Source organism: Neolamprologus multifasciatus, chromosome 9, assembly GCF_963576455.1.
Source record: "Neolamprologus multifasciatus chromosome 9, fNeoMul1.2, whole genome shotgun sequence".
NCBI lineage: Eukaryota > Metazoa > Chordata > Actinopteri > Cichliformes > Cichlidae > Neolamprologus > Neolamprologus multifasciatus.
In genome coordinates this window covers 20,875,826-20,896,542 of record NC_140447.1, presented here as the reverse complement: position 1 = coordinate 20,896,542, position 20,717 = coordinate 20,875,826, and the positions used below count along the sequence as shown (strand labels likewise).

The 20,717-nt window shown below is 39.8% G+C and overlaps 1 protein-coding gene across 1 annotated transcript in view; it reads right to left on the bottom strand.

The window, feature by feature from the left end:
• The window catches only part of malrd1 (MAM and LDL receptor class A domain containing 1), a 70,181-nt gene that overhangs the window by 24,851 nt on the left and 24,613 nt on the right, over positions 1–20,717 (bottom strand). The window contains 9 exon segments of the mRNA XM_085171855.1: positions 2,485–2,642; positions 5,225–5,470; positions 12,242–12,530; positions 15,005–15,246; positions 15,350–15,563; positions 18,582–18,692; positions 18,779–18,935; positions 20,243–20,399; positions 20,491–20,670. Of these exon segments, the coding sequence (XP_085027981.1) occupies positions 2,485–2,642; positions 5,225–5,470; positions 12,242–12,530; positions 15,005–15,246; positions 15,350–15,563; positions 18,582–18,692; positions 18,779–18,935; positions 20,243–20,399; positions 20,491–20,670 (1,754 nt within the window).

Sequence of the window (20,717 nt, the reverse complement as noted above, 5' to 3'; positions counted from 1 at the left end):
CCAATAGAGCCACTCTGGGACATTATATATTTCAGTCCTTCCGATACTGCCAGGTTGCACCTCCGACTGTCCAGGAGCTCAGCGATGCCCTGGTCCTATCTCGGAGGAGATCCTCTAGGACATCATCCATCATCTCATAGGAGAATGCATGTATACCTTGAACCACAGTACATGGATGTAGACACATTAGAAGCAGTGTTGCTGGAAGTTTGAAGATTGGCAGGTACATTAATGCTACTTAACTCACTCTTACACCCCATCTTTATTCAGTTTGCTCTGCTGCTGAGGACAGACACTTCATTAGTGTGATGACTAATGACTAAAAGAAGCAGTTCACACGGCTGGTGATATAAATAGAGCCGCCTGTTGAGCCCCTTGTGAACTTCATGGGAGGGGGGGGAGGCTTGCCATGTAAATACAATCCCCTCCCTTTCACTCTTCTTATCAAAAGCTTTTTTGTTGTTCAGTCACCCTTTAAAGATGCATAGTATACACTATATTTACACTGTGATGCTTGCAGAGAGTGTGAGCGTGGTTGTGTGTTTTTATTGCCCTGCCTCTGCAAATGTGTGTGCATGCTGGTATTTATGTAGCTGCAACATTCAGACTATAAAAGTGCTCTAATGTTGTAAATTATAGCACAAACCAATAATCTGTAAGTGCTTATGTCTTTGAACCTTCTAGGTCATACATGTACTTATCATCATTTATGTGTCATAGGAAGCTATAGCCACATAACACTGGAGGCATTTTGGTTTTATCTGCTTGTCTCTCTCCCTCACACACACAGAGACACCCACCAACACACACACACACACACACACACACAGGGTGGCCTCTGAACTCTCCACCCGTTACGTCTGTGTCTCTAAGTGTAAATGAGTCCAGCGCCTCATTTTAAAGCAGAGAGCTGACCTTCTTTAAAAGGCCAAATTTTACATTTTCAACCCATATGTGAAAGAGGGTGCACATTTAAAAATAGTCCACATGCATTTATCATCTCCTGCCTCTCGGAGAGCCTCATAATCAATCCAACAGCCGACTGGGGGACTGGGCAAATCCCATCATGATTGCAGTATCCAGTCTACAGCAGGCTTTAATGTACAATCAATAGCAAAGACTATTTATCTAATGATTGAGACAAAAACAGCATCGGTAAGTGTAACGTGTCCATCCAAGCATGTGATCAGTGAATGAGTAACATAACGAGGTTGTTAATGTGCAGCCACAATCATTCAGTGTGTTTTAGTTTTTGTTCACAAATGAAGCACAATGAAACAAACAGCAAGGGATAAAAGTAGGTTTTTAAAACTACCATTAGAAAGAACTATATAGAAACAACAGGCACACATACACGATATACACAAATTTCACCACATTCCCATAGGGTCTCAGCAGTGTTTTTTATTTTCTAAAGACACCTCAAATGTGTTTGTGTGTTTATATTTTTATAATTAAAAGTTAAAGTAGCAGAAACTTTTTAACTGTAGCTCTGTGTCAGAGACAGGCATAAACCACAGTTTGCTTTTCTTCTGTTTCTCTCTTCATGTTTCTTGTGTTTTGTTTTTCCCGTTGCTGATGTTGTTTACCCCTGTCTGAGTTTTTAATTGTTTCCTCTGCGTATGTATTCCAGTATTGTGCCATTTCTTTTGGCAGTCATTTCCTGTTTTATTTGTGTAATCACTTTCCCTGTGCGTATTAGGGTGTTTTATTCCTCTTTTTTGTGCTCTTGTGATTGCCTGCTCTTGTTCCTTATTACCCTGTTCTCTGGAGTGTGTAATTTTTTTCAGGGCTTCGTAGTTGCTCTGGTTCAGTTATTGCTCCCATTAGATGGCTTTTCTCTTTGGATGTTTTGTTTGGTTGGGGTTTTTTTTTTTTCGCTTTTAAACTCTTAAATCTTTCAACTTCCTACCAAAATCTGTCTGCCATGTGTGTTTGAATGTGGATCCTCCTTGAAATGAACTTGAACAGCCTTTTATTTTGCATAAGCAATGATATGTAAATGTTTGAAAAAGGGGGTACTACAAATAAATAACTAAATACATTTATATTAGCATTTTTGTTGCAGATGGCATAAAAAGTTCCTGAAGTGCCACACATGCAGAAAAATGATCTGCAACGCCTTCCTGCAGAGGAATGAATCTTGTCAAGCACAGCAGAAGCACCTTCTGCTTGAGTCATACCTGATAAAGTGAAATAAAGTTTAGAGTAAATAGACTAGAGGATGGAGGCCAAACCCACCAGAGTTTATATGGCAGAAAAGTCCAAATAGAAATTTTAATCCCTCAGAATCAGCCATGTGTACAGAAACTTGATGGGTTAGAAGAACTGCAAGCTGCCAAAGAGAGAATCTTCCCAGATGCTCAGGACCAACTACAACCTCCCTCTATAGATCAAACACCTCCTGTCTTTTTTACAAATACAGACACCACAATACAGCTGCACTAATTTGATGTCATTTCTGTCTATATGCAGATGCATTACCTTGATCAGAAGCCGGATGCTTCCCGAGGCCTTGTGGGAAATGTAGTACCAGAAGGAGAGCTTGCAGATGGCGCTAGACTCTTTCCACACAGAGCTTCTAATATGAGCTTTATCGCCTTTCAGTCCCACTGGTGTTGCTTCCAAATAGACAAAATGCCCTAAAGGGAGAGAAATGAGGGAAAGTGATGAAGGAGAAAGGCACTGAGCCAGCAAGTGAGCACAGAGGTTGAAAACTATCTCTGCACTGGTGGCTCTGACAAATCACATGAAGGTCACAAAACGTGTTGGGGGAAGGAGGGCCAAGAGTTACGGGGTAATCTCTGACACATCTTCTAATGTCTCACTGCCTTTGGCACAGGGGAGCACTCAAACCTTCTCAGTTAAGTAGAGAAAGGAGAAAGCAGGAAAATGAATTAATGAAAAATAAAGAAAGTGTATCTGTCTTTGCACTAAGCATTAGCGACATTAATAATAATAATCTTACATCGGTTTTTTTTGTAGTCTATGGCTTTTGTATCGCTGTTACTGAATATTTTAAACACACTTAAAGTTTAGTTATAATTCTTCTGATTTTCATGGAATCAAACTCAATTTTTTATGGTCTACATTTTTCAGCAGAATATTACGATTCAGTCGACCACCCCGGTTTTAAGTTGGTTTTTCAAGAAATGATGCAGCATGTAATCTGGTGGTCCCACAGCTAGATCAGAACTGTATTAAGACTTTCACTGTGAAGCACTTAGTGGGAATGTAATATGTTTCTCACAACAGTTTGCAATAAACATGAATGCCTCTGCAAGACATCCTCATTTTTGGTGTTTTTGCAGATAACAAAGTAATGGGAGAAGAAGCCACAGCAGGGTATTCTTCTTCTCCTCCTCCTCGTCCTCTGTAACAAACTCCCTTTTCTCTGCTCTGTTGTTGTCTGGTTACGGCTGTTATTGCTGACTGACTTCTTTACTAGAACATTATTTGTCTGGCTGCACAGAAAACTGACTCAGAAAAAGCTTTTTGTTTTGTTTCTTCACAGAAAAGCTGTTTAACAAGTGTTTCCTGTAGTATTTACCCACACTTGCTGTGACTGTTATTCTGTTTGGCAAGGTTTGAAATGATTCATTAAAGCAACAGATATGTCTCTGAGCTCATCACTCCCTGCACATATCTTAAACATAGAAATTGGAGAGTGATGGGAAAAGTTGCCCCCAGAGCTTGCAGGAGGATGCTGGTGATGCAGGACAGGAGCGCTGACATGCCAAAGAGAGGGAGATGGGAAATCGTCAGATGTTAAATCTTAATTTGAGGGTGTTTGGTAAATGACATGAGGAAAGTGTGGCATGTTACGTGTGCATGACACAGCACGCAGCCAGCAGACTTAGCTTCAACAGCAGCTCGTGTCACATTTGAAATCTTTTGCACATCCTTAAGAGCAAATGGGTGTGGACATGAGACCTGTGAGGGGAGCGTCCTGCAGTCACTGTAATGTTTGCAGCACATCTTTTGGGTTAAGTTTGTTTGGGGATGTGACCTCCATGGATCAGTCAGGGCACACAAACGCTCGATAAGATCAGGGTCTGGAAAGTTTGCAGGCCGGGTCAAGGTATCTGCCTTTTTGTTGCATTCTTTGAGCTGTTCTACTTTTTGTAGAGGCTGGAAAGGCTGCAGCCATCCTGGGAATCCCTTCCCTGCACACAATCTGACTTTTAAAAATAGTTTCTAAATGCAAGTTCACATCCGGCTTCTTGGACTTCTTAGTAAAGGAAGGTTTGTGTGCAAGATGCATTATCCTTTTAATAAAAAAAGATGCTGTCAGAAGCTCTGCATTTATTTTTTTTATATTTAGCAGTGTTTCACCAGATGCTCTTCATGATGTAACCCCAAGGGGATTTTGACCTCTGGATTCAAAAAAGGAATCTTTTGCTTCCCAAGCGAGTGTACTAACTAATGATTAGAACAAAATAAAAAGATCTCCTGCTTTGCTGTCCATTTCTTATCTGATCAGTTAGCTTCACCTCAGGGTTATAATGGGAACATTGGGAAGCACGTAGGTGATGGCTATGCAACAAATGACAGCTAATTTAAACTCAAATGGCATAATTGCATTGCTAATTGCTAAACAAATTAGATAACAATGAAATGGCATATTAAAAAACAAAATCATGTGCATTTGTTTCTTATTGCAATCATCTGAGGCTCTAAGTGGACCAGTATGGTATGAGGAAAAACATCAGCATCTGTCCAGTTTTGACTGGGGAATAATATTAGCCATGTTTGCTGGGTTGCCATGAGGTGCTGGTGGATGGGTTGCTTGTTTTGGATCAGTATCAAAGTAGGAGATACATGCAGGAGGCTGCATAATAAAAATTTGCTTAAGTGATAAGTAATTTATGTGCATTGCTTTTTTGGCATGCACAGAGTAAAGTGGAATTTTAGCCTAAATCACCTGGTGCACTTTCACATGCTGAGAAGAAACTCATTGATTTTGTCTCTAAAGTTACAAAAGCGTGAATTAAACATGGTGGAGAGCCATTTGGCCCAAGCAGGTAAAATTTGAAAAATCATTCATTCTGATTATACAAAGCCCCTCACAAGCACAGATGCACCTGCTAAATTATGCAACGGTAATTAAAGGAGGAGGCTAAAGAATTGTTCTTTTTAATGAGAAACGATGGTAAAAAGAAAAAATCCTACAACTTTAAATGTGTACAGAGTTCATAGTGTACCAGAAAATGCAAACTCATACCATTCTCATTCATCAGTGTGTGATCATACGGAGGCCGTATGCTTTGGACAGACCCAGTGCCCAGCACCCAGTGAAAATTATCAGCAAGGGAGCTCTTCCACCCACAGCGTCCGTTCTCAAAGGTGCACGAAGTCCCACAATGCTTCTCATCCGTTCCATCGCCACAGTCATCTGTGAAGTCACAGCTCTGCCATGGAGTGAAACACCTGCCATTTTCACAAGGCAGGAAGCCCGAAGGACAGGACCCTGACAATAAAACAACAAAAAAAAGAAATATATCTCAGACGCGAATGTTCTTAAATGTAAAGTAGCATGTTTTTTCTAAAATATATGACAGGTCGCCAGTCGTCCTCGATCTTTGGAACTCAGTACCACTTCACCTCCATCATCCAGACCATATTACACATTTTCAATCACATGTTAAAGCCAAACTGTTCAGCATATAAACTATAACCCATATTTTTTATGGGTTATAGTTTTAAATATTTTAAATATTTCTTGCTATTGGGATTTTTGTGGATCTTGTTAATTTTGTGGAGTCAGGCCAGCTTGAGTGTTTTGAAAAGAGCCAACAAATAAAATGTAATTTATTATTATTATTGAGCGTCCCATAAAATAACACCACCTCTGGATCGATGCACTGTAAAGGTCAGTGTCGAGCTTCATCTCCATATTCTTCTTATATTTGTCTGTACTGCTATCACACATCACATATACTGTATATATGAACTGTATATGATTTTTGTTTTATCCATACAAAACAGGTATAAGAACCAGACTGCAGGAAGTCATTGCTTCTCACCAAGAAATAATATCGTTTGCAAAACTGAAAACTGTTTTCCAGACACTGTATGTTAATTATTGTGGCAGAGGTGTGGTCCCGGGCGCGGCTGCAGGGGAGGAGTGGTGCGGTGAGCTCAACGGGGCGGTGCTGGAAACGCAGGTGAGAACAGCTGATGGCGTTTTGGACTGATGATGCTTTCCTTACCCTTTATAGTGAGACGGGAGAGGAGCGGAGGTGGGCTGGAGATCAGCTGTGACCGACAGCTGTCGGACTGTGATCGGTCATCACAAACAACGATAAATAAACTTGGTGTCTGAAAACAAAGACCTGGGCGTGTGTGTGCCTGTGTGTAGTGCATTTCACAATTATGTATGTTCATTTAAGAAGTTTACATGTGCAAAGCTAACAGGCTGCTGCTGCAGGTTAATATTTAAAGTAAAGCAATTTGTGCATTTCCTAAAACATCCAGCTTTTCTGTTATGAATTACAAAGTGCAATAAAAATGTTGTGCCTAAAGGAGTTTCAGCAAAATAACTACTGTGTGTTTCACCAGATTAGACAGCATCGCATGAGTTGAGCATTAACTTCGGAGCGTAAGCAGTCAACTCAAGAGAGGGGGACTGCATGTGGCATTGGGGGCTCTTTAAGAGGCTTAGGAAGACAAAAGGGCATGGGGCTATAAGAATGAAACACTGTATGACCGGGTGGCTGGAGAAGGCTGGAATCTGCTTCTTTTGGAGCCAAACATCCCAGTGGGGTCAGTGCTTAGCTTAAGGGAGTGTTACAAAGAGAGATGAGGCGTGATGAAGAGGGGCGGTCCTTGTAATTAAAGGAGAGAAAGGGGTATAAGTCCTTCCTAATCCTTTGTTCCTCTTCAGATGCACAGGACCAGAAGCAATGTGCCCCACAAAGGCACATAGGAAGCCAGGAAGCCACAGCTCCCAGCTGCTCTGCTACATACTGAGCCTGTAGGTGGATTTATTTCAAAGATCAGCTAACAGCATACTGCTAAACCCACAGGAGTGGCTACCGCTCTGCTCCTGTGAATGCACACCAATTCATTTGTCCTCATTAATTCCTGCTTATATCTTGTTACATGGATAACTCAAAGAGCTCGAAGGCTGCTGGCAATGTGACCTTCTCACCAGGCTCCTCCTGTCCTTACTTACATACAGTATGTGGGCAGGCGCCCTGAGCGGCATGCTGCCCCCTTGTGCAGCAATGTCATTCAGGTTCAACATTAAAGTTTAAATCCCAGTGAATTATTTCAGGATAGGAAGTTTATTGAAGGTTTATTGAATATAGAAGGTCACCCAGGTTTCAGATAATTCACTGGAAAACTGTCCTGTTTTTATCTAAAATATTTATAACATTTATTGTTAACTAGAAACACTTTACTGTAAAATGTGGACCTTGCACACAGCCACTTACTTGACTGCACAAGTATTAAAGAGTAGATGACCCTAAATGTTCCAGTTTGTAGCTTTTATATTTTACAGAAAGAGCCACAAAAAAAGATTAAAAAGTTTTGCTTTCACTGCTTTACTAAAGGATTTTAATGGAAAACTTGACTTGTATTTTCCTCAGTTCTATTGCAAGTCCAACACAATAGTGACTTGAAGAAGAAGATCGGCTCAAATCTGATTTGCATTTTGTTCTTTCTCTCCTTTACACACGCTCACATTTACATGCAGTCTACAGATGCAAACAAAGAACTCCATGTTAACATTATTCACGTGTGTTGTTCTGCAGTTTTGGGTATTTTTTCAGGCAGAGCTATAAAACAAGTGCAGGTGGAGAGTAAAAGCGGTCGGTCTTTCTGCTCCATCGTGTGATGGTTTTATATAGTTTGAAGCTGTGGAAGAAAAAGCTCCCGAGGGAACAGCAGTATATAATTACAGTTCCTGCTGTCTCTGCTCTCATCAGAATTACTGTACGTCCTCTGCAGCCTGCAGCTGCTGAGACACAAAGAGAAAAGGTTTCTGTTTCAAGTCTTCTCCCTCTTGTCTCATTAATGGCCACTTGGACTCACCTCACTGTCAGGGCAGCGGTGATACTCCCTGACTTAACCTTCAAGAAACGCTTCATATCACCGTGTTCTTTACAATGCCTTTCTTTCCTGTTTTCACACTACTTTATTTGCTTCTTCCTTCTTCTTTCAGAAAATTATCCTGTCATGTTTAAAGGGAGGAAAAAGCATCTTCTGACCTTTTTAATTTCGCTATATGTCTCAAACTAGTAGTCCTATGCACTGGATTTCAGCTCCTTATGGCCTATGTTTAAGCCCTTAACATATATTGCATAGTGTAAACTGTAAATCTTTCCATGCATTTTCTTCCACTTATATGACTCAGTGCTGCAAGAGGAACTGGAGCCTATACCAGCTGCCAGAGGGCGAATGGTAGCAACCTGTCCAGAGTGTCACAGGACCAACACAGAGTGTCAGACGACCATTCACAGTTGCATTCACACCTATAGCCAATTTATAATCAACAATTAACCAAACCCCACAAACTGCATGTCTTTTGGAGGAAGCCAGAGTACCCAGAGACAGCCCAAGCAGACACGAAGATCATGCAGATGCCACAGAGAAAGGCTCCAGCCAGATGGTGGATTCAAACCCAGGACCTTTCCGCTGTGAGCCAACAGCGCAATCATCCCTCTGTTCATCATCTCTTATTCCTTTCCTTTAGTTTTAAGTCAGCTTTTTTCTGATTGGCTGCCACTCACAAACAGAAGGTTTGACCTGTGGGCTGGGCCACAGAGGCAGACTACTTGCTATGAACCAGGAGTAGAAAAAAGTAAAAACAAATCTGTGTATACTAAGCGTCTACCGGTGTGATTAATATCTATGAAAATAATAAAAAGCAGAATAGAATCCCATTCCAGCATACATAGACGTTCAGTCTGAAAGGATGAGTGACCTTCTCAAGCTTAAATGAAATAATTTTAGACAAGCTAAATAAATAAAGTAGCCACATATTTCACTTATCTTAACTGCACTACTGTATAAACAATCATTCTGTACCATACGATAATTATAATTCTACAACTGTTTATAACTGTTTATAACTTGCATATTTCTGTATAGCTTTATATTTATATCCTGTTCATAGCCTGTACATAGCTTGTATACCCACTACAGCCTGTACATACTTATAGTTATAGCATATTCATAACATACCTTCATACCGTGTACATTGTAACATACCCATAATAGACCCATTTTTGTACCCTCATACCTATAACAGACCCATTTCGGTAATATATCTATAGACCTATATTATTGCTAATATAAATTGTGTAATATATCTATATCATGGCTAAAGCACTTCTGGATGAATGCAAATTGCATTTCGTTGCCTTGTACTTGTGACATGTGCAATGACAATAAAGTTCAATTCTATTCTATTCTAAATAGAACTTTTTTTAACCATCATAATGAGAGGAAACTATATAAAATGACCTGCATGCTAAAGATGGATATATAAAAGTTTCCTCTAAGTCTCAACAGTATGAGAAAAATCACCAAGCAGAGCAGTGGAGTAAGCTGATGGTAAGCATCATTAGCATGCAAACCTGCAGCGACTCTTATTGACACCACACTACTTCTAATGTCTGATTAATATTGGAGCACAGCTATTCACTGTAGGCACCAAAAGAGACGAATGCAAACAGACAGTGAAACGAAGAGAGAGGTAAGAGAAAGAGACAGCTGTAAGGACAATCCTGCACATCACCATGCAGCTGGATACAAAACCTCTACAGCTCAAAATGACAGGGAGCTTCACAGTTTTTATCCCTTTCTGCGCACAGGCAATCAGATTTTCTCTTCTCCCTCGACATCAGCTGCATCGGAAAGGCAGTACGTTTAATAGGCCAATTATAGCCACAGTGACAATGCCGATAAATCAGCTCTTGTTGTTTTCTCTTGCCTTTTAAAGGGTTCGCTCATAAAAAATGCAAGGGATGCAGAGGAACCTCTACGTGCTGAACATCTCCCTAGTCTAAAATTCAAACTATGACGGGTTCGCTTTGGTCAGAGCTTCAACCCCGAGGTGAGCAAACGTTTCAGAGCATTTCTCCTTAGATTGTTCGTTTTAGTTCAAAACATCTCATTTTTTTATATCAGCAAAACTCCATCTTAAACTGGATGTTACTGTTGACTTGCTCAAAAAAACAAGAAAGGAATGTTTTATATAGGTAATTTAAATTAGGACAAGTATCTAACGGAAAACCGAAGATACCGAAAAGCTTAAAAATAGAAATGTGCAACGTTTGACAATGTTAGTCCAAAGAAAACCAGCATGTTTGATAGGCCATCTCTATTTTCAAGAGCTCTAAATCTGGATTGGTTGAGCTTTTGAGCTCATTTTAATCCAGTCCTCATCAACTCTAGTTTTCACCTCCAAATGAAGGCGGTGTTATAATAACCCAGGAGCCATTATTAATTCTCTGATTGCCCATATGAGCAAACTATCAATGTGAAAGTAATCAAAACTGTAGTTATCGACATCTTAGTGAGATCTTTTCTGAAAATTCACCAAATAGTTTAATTGGGAACTCGGGGCTGTGCTGTTCCGTTCTGCCTCAATGACAGTGATCTTTAAGCTTTTGTGATAAAATCCTCATATAAAGCAGCCCTAGAGGGAAACAGTTAAACAGCTTTTCACAGAAAATGACTACAGTCCCAGAATTTGCCCTGCCACGGTGGAATTAAAAAGTCATTATTAGAATAGCCGGGTCTTTTAGAAGCAATAATATAAAAACAGCTTTTTCCTGCTACACTATGGCCTTCGTCTGGTCATTCAGTCTTTTGCAGAAACACGCAGTCCTTTAATTTTGACTGCAGAGCAAACATGCCAGGCATTTATTGCAATACCTCTTGTTTGGCAAGGTGAGCGCCTTGTTGAATTTAAGTGCTTGCAACTGTGAGATCTGGCCCCTGAGTTAATATTGCACTGAAGCTCTCAGAGTTCACCACTTTCATCTAGTAAGAGTACATATATTTAATGTCTCACTGGAATTTGAAGGCCCGTATTAATGCATTCTTCACAGGAGGCATTTGACATGATGGAAAAGATGGTGGATGTCAAACCTCTGTGCCCAAAGAGCCAATAGAGACCAAAAACTGAGCCTGTTGTGTTGTTGCACTGGCACATGCACATGATTTTTAGCAGAGCCGTTTTCACTGTGTTTTGGCAGAAATACCAACTTGTTGTTATAGTAAAGGGGTAAATAAGCTTATAAAATAGTTTTCTGGGCTTTCTCTGTACATAACTTATATGACGTTTGCTCGGTAGTCAGCTTCTGCCTGAAACTGTTACCAAGATGGCTGGAGAGTGCTGACACTTGTTTTCTAGAAGAACTTTGGTGTAAATCGTGAGAGTAAACCAACTGGAATCAAATTTGAAAAGTGGAGTCAGCTGCTATGGCATGCAAAAAGATGTGCTTTGAAAGAGATTTATGCTTGATGCTATGCTTTCCTTCACTTATGAAATAGTCTAAACTACAGTATTCATGAATATGGCACAGTAGTTCTTGTCATAAGCATATTATGTTAGCCATATTTGCAGTATAGCTTGTTGCCTTAATATTTGCTAATGAGTACTAAGAACCACGAGCAGATGAGGTTCCTGTCAGCAGCGCCTGATAGGTGAAACAGGGAAACAGCAAAGTTACAAGGATTCAGTAAAAGTCGTGCCTCAGTGCTGCAGTCAACAAGCATCAAAAGTAACCTTTACTTTAAAGGCAAACAATCTCTGTATCTCGATTGTGTCACACCTTTCACCGCTGCTCTACCGCTTGAAGAGTAGCTGCAGGCAAATCCACGTGTTCAATTCAAACTTTGAGGAAAAGCAGCAATCTGCTGGTGACCAAAGGAAATGCTTTGAACATTCTGCATTTACTGTTTGCTTTTCTTATTAGAAAACCACTCACAAACCAGTCAGGGAATACATGTTTTTCCCCTTACGTCTGGTGGTTGTGTCAGGTACAATATGGCAGACAACTCTCGAGCAATATGTGACGTCACATGGAAAGACCATGATGTAAAACATTTGTGATCTATAGAAAGCTCTAGTTTATTTACTATAAGCAATATATGTACTATATAGTTTTTGGTGGCTTACAGTTTTTCATATTTTTGTGAACGATAGGAGGTTGTACAATAACACGGAAAGAAACAGCCAAGGTTGAAATGAAACATATATCCAATAAAGTGAAGTGCTTACCTGGAGGAGGTGAAGGAGTGTTATCAGGTGATGTAGCTGAGGAAGCGAGAAGGCATCCTGGAGAGAAGGTAATGTCATCCAGGCAGATGCCAACCTTTGGATTTCGGCCTACCTTGCCCTCGAACATGACCTGGAAGTCCCTGGAGCTGCTCAGCGGGATCTCCTTCATCTGCCAGTAGTTGCCATGATCTCCCGTCAGGGTCAGGAGGAGATGGAGATGGCCTTCACTTTTGCTGAACACACTGAGAGTCCCAATGCCATCTCCAGACATGTGGAAGTAGAAACGCATCTGAGAAAAGGAGGAAAATGAAAAAGGTGTTAATTTAAATAGCACAAAAAATATCAATAGTTTAGTAACGGTAATGTCTAACCCTTAAGACTTTAAATTTTTTGTTGGGAAATGGTGAAAAATGTTGGTACGGACTAATATCCTTACTGTAATAAAGATGTCAAATAATTCAATCGCTACTATATCTACACTGGTACTCTTTCTAAATAATAGGCTTGGATCTTTCAAAGGTCGCTTGCTTGACACACTGATACCACTTTCTCTTCTTTTTTTTTTCTTATATTTGTCTACTGTGGAAAGAAACAAAAAGTAGAGGCATGCTAAGGTGATTAAGTTTTAATCCACTCGGTCTGTCACTGGATCGATGTGCTTTTCCCTTCAGTCGTAGCCTTTATTAAGGCACAGAGAGAAATTGTGTTTCTCCATCACACATCAGTGAGTTAGCAGTATATTTTATAGGCTTTCTCTCCAAATGGAGGCTTGTTCAGGAGCTGTGGCAGCACACCTCCCTCTCTCATTCGCCAAAGAGAGCATTTCCCCCATAGCACAGCCCTCCCTTCAGTTTAATTGGAGCCTTTTTGCTAACCGTGTGATTGATTGACAGGTCAGGAGCAGGATAAGACAGACACGACACACAGAGCAAACCAGGCAGTCAATCAAGAAATCATTTCCCAGTAGAGCATGAGGCTGACAGCTGGGAGGACACACACATACTACCAAGCATACACACTCAGTTCCTAATTGCCTGTTTAGTTGCATCACGTTTTCAGCTCTAATTGTATGAACAAGAAGGTCAATATTTAAAATTCATTTCTTAAGACTAAAACTTGCAACCTGACAGGAATTTCTCAATTTTAAGAAATACGTTCATGTCCTTCCTAATAAATGTTTTCCACTCATCTCTAAAATACATAAGAAACTAAGGTCAGCAGCTGGTTGGGTTTACATGAAAAGTACATGTCATCTTTACACTTGTTTGAGGACTAAATGACAAAAATGACTTTTCATCTCCATCGCCTCTTTATGCTAAGCTAAGCTAAGTTAGCTTAGCTACAGCTAGCTACAGCTAGCTCTTAGCAGCAACCGAGTGTATTTTCCAAAAAGTTGAACTTGAATCTTGATAGGGTGAATATACCAAAACCACTGAATTTAGCTCTTCTTATATATATTATATATATATATTTTACATTAGTTACTACTGAAAATCAAACATACATATATTATATTATACACTGCTGTGCAAAAATTCTCAAGACACCCTTTATTTTTTTATATTTTACTAAGAAAACTGAAGGTAGAAGTAGAGGTTTATTGAAATGTACACTTCAACATTACAGCCCCAAATCAAGATAGAGCCTCCACTGTGTTTTAGAGATCACTGTAAGCACTGTAAGCACATTGGTGGCAATTACAACTAAAAATTTCAAATCTGGATTCATAACTCCATCAGACCTGTTTTCACTGATTTTCAGTGCAGTTTTCGTGTAATCTGGCATACCTCAGCCTTTTCTTCCTGTTTCCCTTTCTTAAAACCCCTTCCACTGACAACTTCAAAAGGCATCTCTCGGGTCCTTTGTTGGATATTTTTCCCCTATTACTTAAAGATATTACTTAAAAATACTATTTATCTGCTGTAGATAGGTTTTCAGGCCAGTTAATTGTTCATTTGTCCTCTATCTGTCCAGTTTCCTCATACTGCATACCATGCAAAAAGATGGCACATTTTCAGTTATTATCTCTTTGGGAATCATCTTGTTGGTGCAACTATACAATTTTATTAGTGTCAAACTTTGTTATCTTTGGCATTTTTCAAAGATTCAACAATAGAAATGGGAAGAAATTATGCATTCGTGCATAAAGTAGAAAAACAGCCAATGTCCAAAGAAAAACTTCCAAGGATCTTCAGGAAGTTTGGAAAATTATTGCTTGAAATCATTTAAAGTATAAAAAAGTTTTGCTGATTGGAAGCAAAATATGTAGAAATCAGTTGTAGTTCAAAGGTTTTGCACAGTGCTTTGTGTGCACACACAAGTCCCAGACAATTATGTGAATAACATCAATCATGTTGTTATAAAGCAATGTTTGTTAAGAGATCTAATTAGGAATCCACTGACTCACAAAACCCAAAGATGGGAGGATTCAACAGGGCATGATGATTATTAATATATTGTTAAATAATGTATATTTTACAATATTAATTAAAAATACAGTATCTTATTATATAGCTCAAATAATCCATCCATCCATCCTAGGGTTAAATGGAATTTGTGTTAGTGGTCTTGGTACCAGGACACACCTGCCTACTAACCAGCCTACCAGCTCAAATGATGCCACATCAAAACCAATAGAAACGGCCAAATTTTGATGACCTCAGAAATTAAAAATTTAATCCGTGGTAAAGTGTTTTTTAGCATCTTCATTTAGCTGTATTTTTAATAATTCTCGTACATTCTGCCCTTTGACCTTGACCTGACCTTGCACTGTGAGCTCCTGCGACTCAGTAGGGGTCCTATTATACGAGCGGTGCTGCCATCTTCCTGAGGAAATGAACTTTCCAAGTAGAGGTAGTGTCCCAAGGAGTTTCTCAGGGTGTGGTCAGTTGATGGCCTAGTTCCAATGGTTGGACTGCTGCTGATCCTCCAATCAAAGTCATCCTCTTGGCACTGGCGCCAGGAACAGAGGTCAAACTCAAAACTGCAGCGTTCAATAAAACCCTCTGAAAGATGACAATAAAAGAAGAAATCGATTACGGCTGTTCATTTATCAGAAAATTAATCTTCCACTTAAAGTCATCAGTCAAACATTAGAAGAGGCCTCACGGCAGATGTAGGGGTTCTCGTCTGAGCTGTCCCTGCAGTGGTTGATGAAGTCACACAGGTTATCCTGAGGGATGCAGTGGCCATTTGCACAGGTGTACTGCTCAGGTGTGCAAGGCTGGTCTGAAGGAAGAGGAGGGGAGCAATCCACGAAGCTGACGTCATCTATTACCAAGTCACCCATGTAGCTGATCCCTCGTTTAGCAGAGAATACCACCTGAAAAAGAACAACAGACCCGGGATCAACTCTGAGTCCTCACTATTTTTGGAGAGCAAGGTCAATGCTTAATGTTATCAGGCAAGCCACGGAAACAGAAGAGCCGATAGCCCCTGTCCTAATGAGTCTTGTTATTCTGCGTCTAGTGGCAGTCAGCTGATGAAGTGCTTGGAGGGGAAAGGAAAAGGGCACTTGTAGTCTCAAAAAGGGCTCTGAAGGTTTGGTGTGAAAAGGCCTTTCAGCTGCTGATTGTACCATCAGCTCTGATCTGGCTCTCTGTTCTGACAAAGGTTAATGTGCATCAGTGGGATGACTTCTTTGGTGCAATTAAGCCACCGGGGCAGGCACTGTACTTTTATCTGGGTGTGGCAGCCCCTCAGATGAAGACATTGATTATTTCTTGTTTTGAAAGGACAGGCACTTCTCTAAAGATTGTCTTAGGTCAAGTGGCTGTGAAGAATTAAATGGAATTTAAATAATTTACATTATTTAGTAAAACTCTGTTTTCACTTTGACATGATTTTGAATTAATTTTTGTCAGAAAAAAGCCAAATTATATTGTCCAGAATTTTACTTATTAAAAACAATAAAAGGGTGAAACCACAGCAAATCATCTGCCTTCATCTCACTCTAGCCTCCTCTTCTGTGGCACCAACTCTTTTCACATCCTTCTTTACTACATCCATGAATCTTTTCTGTGGTCTTCCTCTTTTCCTCCTGCTTGGCAGCTCCATCATCTATATCCTTTGTCCAGTACATCCACTACTCTACTGCACATGTCCAAACATCTCTGCCCTGCCTCTCTAACAACTGCTGATGAAAATCTGAGCATCTTCAACTCCACCTCCAGCTCAGATTTGTTGGTTTTGTCAGTATCACTCTCTCCAGGGGCGATTTTAGCCCATTTTTGGGGGTGCTTCAGCAAGATTTCTTACATTTTTTGACAATATTTGCTGTTTGTGTGACACACTACTAAAAATATAAAAAACATACAGTACTTGGTTGAGACGTAACATTTTAACAACAAAAGTATAGATAACCCCCCCTCCCAAAATGGTTTGTTCCAGCTCGCCTCTCACCTACTCTGGCTGTAGCGCCGTTGCTGCCAGAGCAATGGTGGCTGAGACGCAGCAGAGCAGAGGTGTAAGTGCCTGTCTTAAAACAGGACATGTTAGCTGCATTTAACCTTCAGTTACTTTTTATATAGTTAGGAGTCAGGCCATGTTTCTTTTTAGCTGAAAAACATTACACCCAGGTAACGTGCAGTATTGAAAACGTGTTTTGCACAATGTTAGCTACCCTACAATCCGCCCTGCTCTGTAGTAAAATCAGCGAAATTTGACTGTCCTGTTTTCCCATTGAAATTTATACAGCCTATTTAAAATCTAAAACTTAAAATTGTCCATAGCCTGCTGTTGTTACCACTGTCCTGTTTGAAATGGAATGAGAGAAGCTGGTTATTTTGTCATATGTGCCGATATTAAACCCAGGAGCCACATTCAGGTAAAAGTGTAAGAACAAATGATCTGTCAATAAAGGATAATGTTGGATCAGTGTTTCAATATTTATATATTTTATTAGATGTTCATCTGGTTTGGTTATTTGCCTTTTGGTTGAAAGTACGCTGAGAGAGGACTGTTTTTTATTAGTGATCTTAATAATATTTTTTTCATATTAATGTAATTTTTTTCATCTAATTGAATACAATCTATTTTTATATGATTATCAGACCAAAGAGGGAGAGAGGAAAGAGGGGAACATGAGGAGAAAGTGCAAGGTCAGGAAGCACCAGGTAAGAAAACAGACAAGGAACAGTGACAGGCAAAACAGAAACTGTTAAACTGTTTGTAAGAGTTGACCACCAAAAATATTTACCAACTTCAAGGTGAGGCAACACAGGTTAAAATGAAAGGAATAAATCTGCAGAGCTATGGTAGTATCTGCAGTAAAGATATTTTCATACATTGTACCATAGGCAAAGTTGCCTCCATTTTTATAATTTTTTTTGTAATTTGTACATTTCAAGGACTCTGTTTTTGGAGTCTATTTTCATATATCTGTATTGTATTATACATACACATTAAAAGTGAATCTCTGTCCAAAAAATGCACTCAGTTTACTTCTTACTTACTATGATCAATGATTAATTCTACGTTGTTGTACTTTTTTAACATGTTCAAAATAAAGATTCAATCAATCAATCAATCAATCACCATTCATCATTTTCCCCCAGTAAACTAATTAAGGTTAGGATATGTTGTTTGTTTGTTTTCCAAATTCCAATCCATTCATCTTTTACATCATTTAAATAACCTTGATCAGATTTGATGGTTTTGTTACAGACTTTTTAAAAAAAAGTGTTTTGCTTTTCTTTCACAAATGTGGGGATTAAGTTGTGTTAAAATGTACAAAACAATGATGTCATGTTTTGTGACGAGGACCCAGGCATAGAGAGACTTCATGAATTTAAGAATCTTATGATTTAATAAAGAAATTTGCAGACTTGCATAGAGATGGTAAAATTATGATGACTGATAATGGAGATGAAGACAACAGACGATGAGGACAGGGAGGAACAGGGGTTTAAATGCACCAAGGAGACAGCCAGAGGGAACCCAGGACAACTGGAGACATTTAAGGATGCAGGGACTGACAGAGCCAGGGAAGAAGTCTCATTGTGACGAGTAAAGTTTATCTTGCCTGGCTGAGCAGCTCTGGGTGCTCAGCACCCCCAAAGCTCTGATCCTAGAATCGCCCCTGACTCTCTCCAATCCACACATCATAGCAGGAGTAAATACTATCTTGTAAACCTTTCCTTTCACTTTTGCTGCTGTTGTTCTGTCATTTTATACTTTTAATGTATATCATTATAAAAATACCACTGTATAAAATGTCTAAATTGTTTAAAAATGACTATTTTATATTATTTTTATATAAAAGTTGATATGAACCATTTCATTGCATTAAACTGATTTCGATATCTCACTAGTTTTCTTAGGGAAAAATTATGTAACACACCTGGACATTACTCAATAACCCCAAAAACACTTCTCCTCGTTTCCATTTGTTGCCTTGGTTACTAGTCTCAGTCCAAACCTCATGAGTGATGTTTGTTTGCTTCAGCAGCACCTGCAGACATCAGAAAAGCAACATATTTCCGTAACTCAATTCTGATGAGACCCCATACACAGAAATTATCTGTCTGCTCTCTTTACCTTCAGTGTTCCCACGGTGAAGCCCCTCATGTGGTACCAGAAGACCAGGGTGCACTGCGGCCCAGTGGAGGAGATGACAGGAGTCTGGAGGTCAGTGGTCTGACCGTATCCACCATTTGAACTGTCTGCATACATATACCACCCCTTGGAGCTGTTGCTATCAGAGGAATATCAGGAATACAGAATAAGATCTCAAATTCAGCTGCGGATCTGAGACGGAAATGAGGAGTTAAATCAGCTTTAGTAATGTCTTTAGCCTGAGTGCCTTGGATATACTGATAAAGGGCTCTGCATTGGAACTGGCAGCTGTATTTTTATGTAGTGTAGTATAATACACACTTTTTTTCAGTAAAACATTTGTCTTAAAGGAAACAACCCATTTGTGATTTCTTGGCATTTCTTTTGGGAAATATTCGTTTATGATTTTTACCCTTCAGGCCTAAATGGCTGATGGGATATTGTTATTACCCTGCCAGGCAGGCGGGAAAGGTGAACACCCTTACAAATAGGAATGCAAGAAAGAGGCGATGTAGGACTTTCAAATTGATACTGTTGGGGTTTCTACTAAAAATCTCGAGGACGAGAATCTGGTGAATGCGATAACTCGAGAAGGAAGTCATGTAGGATTTTTCAATTGATACTATAGCTGTATCTGCCAGGAGGCTGAGGGGTACCACTGGCAGCTGTCTGTATTTTTTGTAGATCGTTACATTTTCCCAGAGGGAATAAATTGCTGAAGAAGTAAGAAAGTTCAAAAACACTCCGCTGGGAGAACATCTAGCAATTAATTAATTTAATTGGTAGAAGTAAAGATGGGCAGAGGCTCTCCAATCTGTGAAAGAGTGTGTAAGAAGATGACTTCAAAAACAATGTTCCTAAACGTCAAATTGCAGAGCCTTTGCAACTGTCATCGTCTACAGTGCATAACATCATCAAAAGATTCAGAGAAACTGGAAATGTCTCTGTGTGTAAGGGACAAGGCTGAAGACCTTTATTGGATGGTGTTCCGTCCCTCAGACAAGACTGCAACACTCATCGGCATGATTGTGTCACTGACATTACTAAATGGGCCCAGGAACACTTCCAGAAACCACTGACGGTTAAGAAGCGAACTAAAGCTGCAAAAAGAAAGCCATATTTGAACATGCTCCAGAAGCGCCGTCGTGTCCTGTGGGCCAAGACTCATTTGAAATGGACTGTCTCACAGTGGGAAAGTATTCTATATCCAGATTAGACAATCTTGTTGGTAATCCCGGATGCTGCGGAGAAGGAAGCTCTTCCAACATGCTATCAGTGTTCAGTTCAAAAGCCAGCATCTCTGATGGTATGGAGGTGCCTAAGTGCACATGGTATGGGCAGCTTGCATGTTTTGGAAGGAAGTATCAATGCTGAAAGGTATTATAAAAGTTTCAAAATGAACAATAATACTGAAAAAATTCCAAAAACTCTTAGGTAGGTGCTTACAGGGTGTGGTCATTAGTAGGACGGTGGTACTCCTCTCCAAAATGATTGCTCTCCCCTTGGTCACATGACCAGCGAAACGAGTGATTTAGTATGAAAGAGGGTTTGACAATCTTCCACCCACAAGTGTCACCTCCTTCAAAATCACAGCTTTCCTTCACTGGAAAAGAGGGAACATAAAAATAAAAAATGTCTCAAAAACATTTAAGAAGACTGATAATGCAATAGTTAAAGCCTTTTAAATGTTTTACCACAGCTTATTTCGTCTGATCCATCAGAGCAATCATATCTAAAGTCGCACACTTTACTGAAGGGAATGCACTCCCCATATGTCCCACAAGGAAACTCTCCATAATGGCACATATTGGGTTGAACTGTGGGGGCTGGAGTCGTCACTGCTGGAGTTGTATTATTCAGTGCGGGGAGCTCTCCTAGAGCAAGAGACAGTAGAAAATAACGAACACTGGAAACAGAATTT